The following is a 12,143-nucleotide window of genomic DNA, read 5'->3' as shown; positions in this document are numbered from 1 at the left end:
CTATCATTTAAGGCCTTACGTTGAGAATGAAAATGGATATACTATATATATTTATTTTGTCTTATTTCAGGATGTATGGCTTATTTCAAACATCATTTTACTTTGGATATATGGCGGTATTTAGCACAGCCTTGGGGATAATGTGTGGTAAGTTCGAAAATCTTGGAATATCATGAGTAAATCTTTGAGTGTTTCAGAATCAGAAAAATACAGTAATGAGAAATTAAGAAATTACATTTTATTTGATCAGGAACATCAAAATAAGTGTCTGGTTGACTTTTTTTTTTTTAGTCCCACCTTTAGTTATAGGGTGGGTAATAGAATAAGGCAGATGTAATCATCATGTTAAAAGCTAGGTTCTAGCATGACATTTGTGGAGCCCTTTGGGTAGCAGGATTGCTTTTTTCCTTTACCGGAAGAATCTTTTCTCCACATTGGTGGGTGTTAGAGGTGGACGTTAGAGGTACAAACTTCCAGAGTCCTGGGGATGTAATGTACAGCGTGGTGACTATGATTAATAAATAATACTGTATTGTATATTTGAAAGTTGCTAAGACATTAGATCCTAAAAGTTCTCAGAAAAATAATTTGTAATTGTATGGTGGTAGATGTTAAATAGAATTATTGTGATAATCATTTCACAGTATATACATATAACAAGTCACTGTTGTACAGTTGAAACTAATATAATGGTTTGTATCAATTAAAAAAAGAATATGTTCATTCATATATACGATGTATATGATCATGTGTGCACACACACTATGAATGACATCTATTGTCAAGTAGTAAAACTCATTCCACAGACAATAAGGGAAGACATTTCTCTATATTATAATCACATGTTTATTTAGCTGTTGAGATGACCTTTCTTTGTGATAATTAGTTAACCAACTTTGGGGGGAAGATGAATAGGAACTGACGGTTAAGACTAGATTTGGGAACATCCTGATGTATTTTTTAGGCAATCAGAAGGTTCCTTTAGTACTATTGGCCATCCTTTCTTCAGAATATTGCTCATAGAGTTCCTCTTTATTTCATCTGAGGTCTTTCTTGATTACCACCACCATTCGGTAAGGTATAGAATAATGGGATTATGCAGAAATATTTTGTGTGTTTTTTTTCTTGACTTGATGTATGATCTTTGACCTAGAGAGATAATGTCTTGACATTTACAAATAAAATGGAATGAATTTAGGTAAAATTTTTTAGTACTTTTCCTGTTGAAATTTCATTTTGCTACTTGAAAATCTTGGCACATTTACAGTTGCTTGTTGTGCTGGCAGTGTCCCAATATTTATTCTTCGGTGGGTGTATATGCCTTCATTTTGGGGGCCAGAGGGGAAACAGGTCAGGCTGAAACTTACTCAGATGTCATCATGATACAGAATTACATTCATCAGATTATGTATCAGCAATTGAAAGAAAAATATTATTGATTTTTTTAATGTAGGAAAAGGAAGCAAGTATGTTAAGGTGGGAAATAGATTGTTATAATCTATATTTTGAGCATAGAATAGCATTTTAGTTTTTTTTAAAATATATTTTATTATTTTTATACAGAGAGGAAGGGGGAGGGATAGAGAGTTAGAAACATCAATGAGAGAGAAACATTAATCAGCTGCCTCCTGCACACTCCCTACTGGGTATGTGCCTGCAACCAAGGTACATGCCCTTGACCAGAATCGAACCTGGGACCCTTGAGTCCACAGGCGAACGCTCTATCCACTGAGCCAAACTGGTCAGGGCAGCATTTTAGTTTTAAAGAAATTAAGTTTAAAAGTGTATCTCTAGCCCAGCTGGTGTTGCTCAGTGGTTGAGCGTTGACCTATGAACTGGAGGTCACGGTTCGATTCCCGGTCAGGGCACATGCCCGGGTTGCAGGCTTGATCCCAGGTGAGGGGTGTGCAGGAGGCAGCCAATCAATGATTCTCTCTCATTGTTGATGTCTCTAGCTCTCTCTCCCTCTCCCTTCTCTGAAATCAATAAAAATATATTTTATACAATAAAATTAAAGTATATCTCTATATTATTCCCAGGACATTTACTTTTCTAGAGAGCATGTTCACTATCCTCTTCTTATAAAGTCATATTTTTATAAGCTTATTCTTGAGGTACTTCCATAAGATTAGGAAAAATGATTCTCTAGTTTGGTACGGTTTTGTTTTGAAGCATATCTCCACTCAAAGGGGAAAATGTTTTATAAGTCTGGAAAATTTGATTATTAAACTAGTGTTATATTATGCGAGTTAAAATTTTTTTAAAAATTGATTTCAATAGGAAGGGAGAGAGAAAGAGAGTTAGAAACATCAATGATGAGAGAGAATCATTGATTGGCTGCCTCCTGCATGTCCCCTACTGTGGGGGATCGAGCCCGCAACCTGGGCATGTGCCCTTGGCTGGAATCGAACCTGAGACCCTTTAGTACGCAGGCCGACGCTCTACCCACTTAGCCAAACTGGCTAGGGTTATTATGCGAGTTAAATTTTTGATTCTAGTTAAAATTTTACAAAACTGAAGATTTTTTTCTTACCTTGTAAGGACTTGTATTACATATCTATTTTAAAATGAATTATCAGTATTTTAAAGTGTAATATAATTAATTCATATTATAAAATGTCTGTTCATTGAAAAATAATTAGAAATAGGTTTGCTTTGTTTTGTTGAGTTGTTTTTGAATTTTTAATATTTAATTGTGGGACATTTTCAAATATATACAAAAATAGAGGCCATTTATTTATCTGTCTATCTATCTATCTATCTATCTATCTATCTATCTATCTATCTATCTTGAGTCCCCATATACCTAACACACTTAACATCAATAATTATTATCTCACTAGAGGCCTGGTGCACGAAATTTGTGCAATGAGGTGGGGAGGGGGATTCCTCAGCCTGGCCTGCGTCCTCTTGCACTCCGGGAACCCTGGGGGGGGGGGAGTCCGACTGAAGTGGAGGTGGGAGAGGCTCCCACCACTGCGCTGCGCTCGCCAGCCATGAGCCCGGCTTCTGGATGAGTGGTGCTCCTCCTGTGGGAGCTCACTGACCACCAGGGGGCAGCTCCTGCATTGAGCATCTGCCCCCTGGTGGTCAGTGTGCATCATAGTGACCAGTCATTCTGCTGTTCGGTCGACTTGGATATTAGCTTTTTATTATATAGGATGGCCCATTTTGTCTTTTCATTTAACATATTTTTGTTACTAACAAATTATTCTTGCTTTATAAGAGATATATTTTATTTCATATATTTATTGATTACATATATAATAATTGTTACTTAATTCTAAAAATATATCAGGTCAAACTTGGTGTATGGAAATAACAGGTGATTTGCAAAACAAATGATACAATTTTAATAAGTTCAAAGAGAATACTAATATAAAGACATTATCTTGATAAAAAAGAAGAACTCTCCAGAGCAGAGGGCATTTAGTGTTTGTAAATGATGGATATTGCTCTGTATGTATTTGTTTCAAAACCTTACTTTATCTTTACAGGAGCAATTGGTTACATGGGAACAAGTGCCTTTGTCCGAAAAATCTATACTAATGTGAAAATTGACTAGAGACCCAAGAAAACCTGGAACTTTGGATCAATTTCTCTTTCACAAGTGTGGAACTTGCACAGCAAAAAAAGCGCAAGAAGAGATTTGGGCGTTAACACTGGGTACTTTGTGGGTCTATCTCTCATGGATGGCGTAAAGTAACATCTATTTCCATTGATCCTAGGTTCTTACTGACTGCTTTCTCCAACTGTTCACAGCAAATGCTTGGATTTTATGCAGTAGGCATTACTACAGTACATGGCTAATCTTCCCAAAAACTAGCTCATTAAAGATGAAATAGACCAGCTCTCTTCAGTGAAGAGGACAAATAGTTTATTTAAAGCATTTGTTCGAATAAAATGACTAGAGGGAAACTTGGATGCTAAAATTACATGAATAGAAATCTTCCTAGCACTTAGTGTTTCCATGTTATTGAAAAATGATGTTCCAGAAATATTATTTTTTTTCTCTTATTTTTACTGCTATCATCAACCTATTGTGGGACATTTTTATATATTGAACCTGGGTTCTTTTTTGAGCATTTTTCTCCCCCAATTCAACTGCATCTTTTTTCTAAAAGAGAGAATTAAAAACATTAAATTCTGCATGTAATATATCTGCTGTCATCTCAGTTGGACCAGCTTCCCATGTATTTACATCTTAATTCCATCCAAAGAAGATACAGTCTGAAGATAGAGGTGTACTCTCTACAATGCAATTTACTGTACAGTTAGAAAGCAAAGTGTTAAATGGAGAACATACTTGTTTTATTAAACATTTTGAGATTTAGATAAAGTACATTTTAACTAAATGTCCTAAGTGATTATCTTTTCTCCCCCCTCTCACTCCCCAAGTTAGTCTTACATCTTTTTTGGGTTTGAATGAAGGTTTTGCATAAGAAATTATTAAAAACAAGGGGGGTGGGTAATAAATGTATATAACATTAAATAATGTAATGTAGGTGTAGATTCCCAAATGCATTTGGTTGTACAGATTGATTACGGAGTACTTTTTTCTGATGATGATTGGTGTAGAAATGTGTGAATTTGGGTAGCTTTTTACATCTTGCCTACCACTGCATGAAACATTGGGGTTTCTTCAAAATGTGTGTGTGTCTTCTTTTGGGAAGGGGGGGATTGTTTTCTTCTGTTTCTTTTCTGAGACTCCTACAAGAACTAAATTTGTAATTTAGAAACCTTTAATTTTGTTAATCTTGTCTGGGGCACTTAAGTAACATCTAAAGCATTACTGCTTTAGAATGTTAAAATAAAATTTCCTGATCAAATTGTTTTGTGAAATTAGATGTGTTTGCAATTTGAAGCTATCTTTTTAAAAGGCAATATTATTGAATGCAGTTTTTAAATAAACTGTAAATTATGCTTTTTTAATACAGGGAACTCACACTTTAAAATCCCCAAACTTGCTTACATCTAGATTATCCAATACAGTCAGAAGTGAATGATAAGCCCTTTGAATGAAATTGTGGCACAAAGTCTGTTCAGGTTGGTGTACCCTGTGAAATGGGTGGGGGTAAAAGTGGTTAGATTACTATTGGATGAGCAAATAAAGATTACAATTTTCTAAAAGAAGTGATTTTAATTTTGAATACATCTTTCTGGAACTATCCATAATGTGAAGTTTTCCTAGAACCATTGAGTTTCTAGTTTAATAGTTTGCTATGCAAATGACCACCTAAAATAATTCTGTATATTGGTATTTTTAGAAGAGTCAGAACAGCTATATTTAAACCTTATTGTGAAACTCATGACATTCATAGTTACGTAAGATGTTTTCATTACAAAATATGTTTATCAATTAGCAAACTCTGCATCCTACATGTGGTATGTAACGACTATAAAGTGAAAAAATTTGACATCTTACCACTCAAGTGTGGCTGACAGAAATTTGGTCAGAAGTTATAGGTAAATCCTCTTCACACCAAAATGTTATATTAAATGTAATACACTGGTGATTCCATTTTCTCTTCCTTTTTACTTACCTTTAGGATCTTATAAGAAAAATGAAAAGTCAGTATATAATGGCTTATATTTCTAACTAACAGTATATAGTCTGATGGACTGCAAATTGGACAGCAAGCTTTTGTTATAATAAAATGAAATTTGTTTTTTCATGAGTTTTGCAGGTAAGATTAGGGTTTTTAAAGAATGAGTGGGTTAGCTGCTTTCAGATACACCAGTTCTTTCTATTAAATTGAGCTCTGTTTGAAATCTTTTGGAATCTTCCATGGAAAATAGTTTTCTAATTTCCATGTATATTAAGAGGTACATTAAAATGAATATAAATCACCTTGAAAAGTCCTTTAGAAAATGTGTACGGATTTATGACTTCATAGAGGGGCTGGATGTTGTATGTCTTGAAGAAGATGTAATTCACAAATGGTTTAGCTCCCTAGCTCTCAGTTGTAGACTAGTAAAATAAGATATTTAAGTAATTAAAGGATGGGGTTTTCCCACTTCATTAATGCTGCATATCTGTCTCATTTGTTAATGTTATTTGCTCAACTTCACAACTGATGCTTTGAACACGACCAAAAGCTAAAGATTTACTTTCCCCTTGTATCTGTAAGCATATTTCTCCTAATATATATATATATATATATATATATATATATATATATATATCCTTGTACAAGAGTAGGATAAGGTGGAAATGAAAAGGCTGGAGGGATGGTGAAGCATTCTTTACTAGGTCATGGGCTCTGAGATTGTACTGGGTTTGCCCATAAATCAAGCCCCATACTCTTATAATTCATTATTCTGTGGTGATAGCTGAATGGGAATGGTGTATTTACCTAGTGACTGGTATGCTTGGGTGTTTTCCATTGAGAGTGGATGGACCTCTTTATAAAGATGGTTGCTGCAAATTCCAGTTCTTCCAAAAGCCACTTTATTTAGGGTTTATCCACAAATTGTATTCATTTTGATAAAGCTTTTGTTTCTTAAATATGTACTATCCACATTATGCCAAATGTCTTGCAAATAAATGTTACTTTAAAATTTCCTGAATTTTTACAAATGTAAAAAAGAAAAAATGTATTAATGTAATTTGTTCAGGAAAAGCTGCATACCGAAGGGCTTCTGTTTATGAAGTCTGGGAAAGAAAAGCCTGTTTGTAATCTATACACTGTAGTTCCATCTGGGTTTTAAGTTTAGATTTTAGAGTGTCTTCGTGCTTTATTCTCTTGAGTTATTGGAACACATAATAAATAGGAGTAGTTATGTATGAAAACACAGGTATTTATTAATGTTTAATATCTTCAAAAAAATTTTAATTATGAAGCTGCATTTAGCAATCAAGATATTAAATAGATAAGTGACAATTTTAAAAGATTGGAAGTGTATGCAGAAAGACGACTAGATTTAGAGGTATGGTAGATCAGAAAGTTAGCATACAGCTGCAGAAATTTTGTATGATTTAAATTCAGTATGAGGAATGATTAGTTCCTCCTGTGAGTATTTTTTAAAAGCTATCTGATTTGATATTCTTATCGGAGCTGTAGGCAGAAGAGTGCAAAGACAATAGTAAAAAATTAAGTTATTTCACTGTGCTAGGAAATGGAGATGAACTGTTATGAAAGCCACTTATATTGAAGTATTGCTGAAGTGAGATTGCTAATACTTGACTGATAAAGCAGCATTCTGTGTGTTTAGCCCAATTCATCAGTTTAGGTCATTTCAAGGTTTTAAACATTATAAGTAAGAGCTTAAGGCAAGGAAGCAATAACATGGAATTCTCTTTGAAAGCCAACAGAGCGTACTTGGAAAAGCAGTCCCACTCAGGCTTTTAGCTCTTTCAAACTTGAATCCATAAATCCCCACAGAGCACAGATAATCAGTGACAGAGTTGGAAGGGAACAGTTATTGCTTGGTGATTACTTCCATTTTGTACACACCCTTGGTTTGTGTAGGCCATATTCCAACTGGCTTATTAGTAATAGAAATCCAGTATATAATGTATCAAATACATTTGAGGTTCTAATCTAGTCTGTTTAACTGAAGTTGGATTTTTAAAAGTAATAAAAAGTTAAATGTACTTCCCTTGGAGCCTTTATTTCTTTCCTTTTTGAAACAGGTGAACCAAGAATAAGGGATAACCCATTATTAATGGCACATATATGAAGAGATTACTGATAGCTTCCTGCAATTACATAAAGTAGGGTTCAGCAAACCTTTTCTGTAAAGGGCCAAATAGGAACTGTTTGCGGCTTTGAGAACCACCATACGGTCTCTGCTGCGACTGACTCTTGTAGCATGTAGTGACAGTACATAAACGGATGAGGATGGGTGTGTTCCAGTATAACGACAGATATGGGGGGCCATCATTTGCTGACACCTGACATGAAGGATTTAAGATTTTATTTCGCCCAACTTTGTATTTTGAAAAGAAAAAGTACAGAAAGTTGAAAGAACATTACAATGAATAAGGGTTGTCTTTTTAAAAAATGATTTTTCTTTTATGATCATTTTTTGACATCTTTTCCATACAAGCTCCGACTCCTACACGGAAACCCCACACTCCCCCATGCCTGTCATTCTCCTGTTTGATAATATATTGCATTTGTCTAGTACTTATTTTTACAAAGGAGTTTCAGATATGTTTCCTTACGACTATCCTGTGGAGCTGATAGGGTGGACACCTACATTTTATGGAAGCCGTGAAAGGGTCTCTTATTTTTAGCCCAGAAGTTATCAGGATTAGGGTCCTATTGCTGTAATCATAGAATGGATGTCACCTCCCCAGCTTGTGGAACAGATAACATGTGTAGAGTTCACACTGAAAATGAGTGTTCTATATCAATGGAAGGGATTCTCTTTATTGTACTACATCAAAATCAGTGGCTAATTTCTCCTGGTGTTTTTGTACTTTTATTCTAAACATTATATTTTTAAAATGTATTTTTACTGATTTCAGAGAGGAAGAAAGAGCGAGAGATAGAAACACCAATAATGAGAGAGAACCATTGATTGGCTGCCTCCTGCACGCCCCTACTGGGGATGCAACCCGGGCACGTGCCCTGACTGAGAACTGAATGAGTGACCTCCTGGTTCATAGTTCGACGCTCAACCACTGAGCCATGCCGGGTGGACTATACTTTTTTTCATCTCCAGTCTTAACTAATTATTTAAATTGTTGTCAACTCTGGTTTTTTTCCTTCCCCTGATTTTATTAGCTACCTCAGTCAACACCTGTACTTGATAATTACTATTGCTAAATAGTTTAAGTTGGTACAAATTTGGATTACTTTTTATCTCTTTAGTGAACACTTTTAATCTGGTTGGAAAACTAGGGGAATAAGGGATCTGTTATACAACCAGCTTCTAGATTTCAACGTGAGAACTTTTATTAAATGGTTAATTTACAGTTTAACATTAGAAAAGGGGGGCGGAATAAGCCTTTGGGATATGTGGAGTCCATCAATGGTAATGTAGTCTACACATATATTTGTACTTATTTTCAAAGGTTTAAATTGTTAAGGTAATAGGAATTTCAAATTTAAAAAAATGGAGGAGGTGGTTGTAGGGAGAAGTTGATGTAACTTATTTTACCTGGCCAATGTTATGGTTATTCTTAGTGGTTCAGTCTAAGCCACTAAGATTATGGGACTTAAACCTTGAAGATCATTGAAGGGAATGAAGGGTTTAGAGAGTGATACAATGCAAGTTGGTTCCCAGTTGGAGTTGGTCAGTCAGGTCTGCAGCAGGTTATATGCCAGAAGGGTCGGACAGACATAAATAGGTACGTGTTGTAAGTGTGGTAGCTGCTTTAATAGACTTTGGCATGATGATGCAAGCTGTGTGGTTATCAAGTTGTCCTCAGCAGAGAGATGCAAAGCAGCAAGGCCTTATGAGGATCACTGCAAGGTGGTTAATGCAATAAGGTGGCAAAAGCCAAGGCTGGAGTAGGGAAAGGAAGGCCTGATGTTTACTGGAGGGCCTGGTGTGCCACCCTGAGGAGCTCAGGTAAAGGCTGCTAAACACTGTTAACTGTGAAATAGTTTTCATTACCTCCTCCGAAGAACTCAAAAGTACCTTCTCAGCAGTCAGTAATGTGACAGCAGATGAGTACCCATCTCTTCTGGAGCTCTGTTCCCTGCCTGGGAGGAGGAGATGATGTGCAGTGGCCCGGAAAGCAAAATGAGGAGAAGGTGGCCTTTGTGTAGTCGTTCATGAGGTCAGAACGTGGTAGAGGTGGAGGGCTTTGGGCTGCTGCAAAGAAGTGGGCCGCTCTGGGTGCAGGGTATAGATGGAATGAGGTGGGTGGAGGACAGACCTTGACTAAACGGGGAAAAGCTTACTGGTATGGCCACTTGCAGATTTTCTGCACAATTATGAGCAATGGGGGAGGAGGCCCACAAATATGAACTTAATGGAACAGAGTTGGGCATCTTTAGATCATGCAGCCTTTTATTTTAAACTTACCTCTAGTTTTCTCATGGGGTTTAAATGAAAGAAACATTTATTTTAAACATATACAAAATGGTGCGTGAAATCAGGAACTATAGAAATGAAAAGAGATATTAATCATCCCTTTTCAACTGTTCCTACCTAACCTATGACCCAAATATTTCGTTGATGTTGGTTGATAGCAAAAGGAGCATCTAAACAGGGCTTCTGACATAACACTGCAGCTTGGTCACCCAGTAGCACCACTGTCTTCACAATTTTTGGACAAAGTGCTGGTGCGAAGACCTAGCAACTACTCACCAGGCGGGGATTAGAGGCAATAAAAGCTCACAACCTAAGTGCTTGCACAAGAGGTCTCCTGGAATGTCTGTTTTCCAGAGGAGTTCCCTGCTAATGAAGCCAGTTGGCTGTTTGCCTAGTGCCATCTGGAGACCTGGGAGTGTCAGAGAAGTTTGTTGGGCCTTTTAGATGTTGACAGTGGACTTGTCTACTGACAGGTGGTGACCTTCACTGGGTTGAAGGCAGAGAACTATGGCGTTGGGTTTGACTCCTTCCAGCCTTCAGGCAGAAATGCCATTCAACCCCCTCCCACACCTATTGCCCGTTTAATGGCCACTTGGTCTTTCCTGCCATTTGGTGGCATCCGTTCCCCCCAAATTCCTTCCGCCTGTCAGTTCCTAGCCAGATCTTGCCCAATCTAGCTCCATCCAGTATGTGCTTATTTGATGAACACTGATAGCATGAAGCAGGGTCACTTGTATTTCTAAGGGCCAGGACAAAATATCCCATAGCACCCTTCCAGTGGTTAGCTTAACTCTTCACTGGTTTGAAGGACTTGTTATCCTAGTTATTAGAGGAGAAGGAGATGATCATAATGCAGGAAACTTGGAGTCCTGTGTAAAGCCAAGCTTTGGGCTCCCTGTCGACTATTTTGTCATCAGAGGCTGCGAAACCATGTGAAAACCCAAAAGGGAAATTCAGTCTATTTTTCTGCTTACAGTTTAAATGAAAAAAGATTGTTCTGGGCGTGATGCTGAAAATCTGTACACATTTGGTGTGTTTTACTTCTTGATTAGGGCAATTTTGCTTGCATAAAAGGTCTTTGAAAAGCCTCATGGTAATAATACTTTTTACATCTATAAATCAAAATAGCTCAGTTCTGACAATTTTTAAATTTAAGGAACAACATAGGAGTGGGTTTCAAATATCTCTTGATTATTCTAAATTATTTGGGCATATGTTTTTAATTGGCAAAAAAAACACACAGACTTTAGAAATTGGTCATTTTTATTCCATCAAGTTAATGGTGAATGGCTTATTTAATAAAGCATGTCTGTAATTTAACACAAATAGCACCGTATAGCTGTTCATTTGTCAATCTTTTTGCCTGTATGAAGCATCTTAGGCTGTTTTATTAAAGGATAGGGTCACTTAGAGGGGAAATCAGTCATTTTAAATTATTCTTCCCCAAGCCACTAGGTTAGGTGGGTGCTGCAAAAAGCACCCCTTCATGGGTGAGATGGAAATCCTCTTATTTTTTTCTGCACTGAAAGCGACTCGAGAGAAGACTGACTTCATCCCTGCAGAGGAAGGACTGTCTGAGAGCAGTCGGTAGGGAAACGGACAGCTCTAGCCGCTGCTGCGTGCCTTCGCCCACGTGTGCACTGGGGAGTTGTAAAGTGAGTTAGCGAATCAAACACGGCGGGAAGTCCAGCCTCGGTCTTCAGGAGCAGCGTTCTCCGGTGGGAGCACCAGGGACCCAGGTCCTTGCCTTCAGCATCTTCCTCCGAAGTTGCGGAGGTGCCGGGAAGAGGAGGGGCTTCGCCTCGGGCGTCCGAGTGATTGGCTGCCCGGGGCCCCCGGCGAGGGCTGTGTGGTCCAGCCCGGGCGGAGAGGGGCGGAGCGGCCACTGTTCCAACCACAGCCGCCACCGCCACAGTCGCCAGCCGCCGCAGCCTCGGCCGCTGGGCAAGTGTCTCCGGGCGGCGGCTTCCTTGGATCCCCGACGAGGACTGGGGCGCCACGTTCCGTTCGCTCCGCGCCGAGCCATGCCGGGCACGCGCGCGTAACCACCGAGCCCGGCAGCCGCCGACCCGACCCCGTGGACCGGTCCTCGCCTCAGTCCAGCTTTCCGCGCACGCACCTCCCCGGGTCTCCGCCGGTCCCTCGCGACC

The 12,143-nt window shown here is 38.2% G+C and overlaps 1 protein-coding gene across 1 annotated transcript in view; it reads left to right on the top strand.

Annotated features, from left to right (window-relative positions):
- TM9SF3 (transmembrane 9 superfamily member 3) overlaps positions 1-5,133 on the top strand; it is a 46,674-nt gene extending 41,541 nt beyond the window's left edge. Inside the window, exons 14-15 of the mRNA XM_079794142.1 lie at positions 71-147; positions 3,498-5,133. Coding sequence (XP_079650268.1) covers positions 71-147; positions 3,498-3,565 — 145 coding nt within the window. The 3' untranslated portion in view covers positions 3,566-5,133. The remainder of the gene's footprint in view (positions 1-70; positions 148-3,497) is intronic.
- The last annotated feature ends 7,010 nt before the right edge of the window (positions 5,134-12,143 follow it).

This window comes from Cnephaeus nilssonii, assembly GCF_951640355.1.
Source record: "Cnephaeus nilssonii genome assembly, chromosome: 16".
NCBI lineage: Eukaryota > Metazoa > Chordata > Mammalia > Chiroptera > Vespertilionidae > Cnephaeus > Cnephaeus nilssonii.
This window is presented reverse-complemented; position numbering and strand designations above follow the sequence as displayed.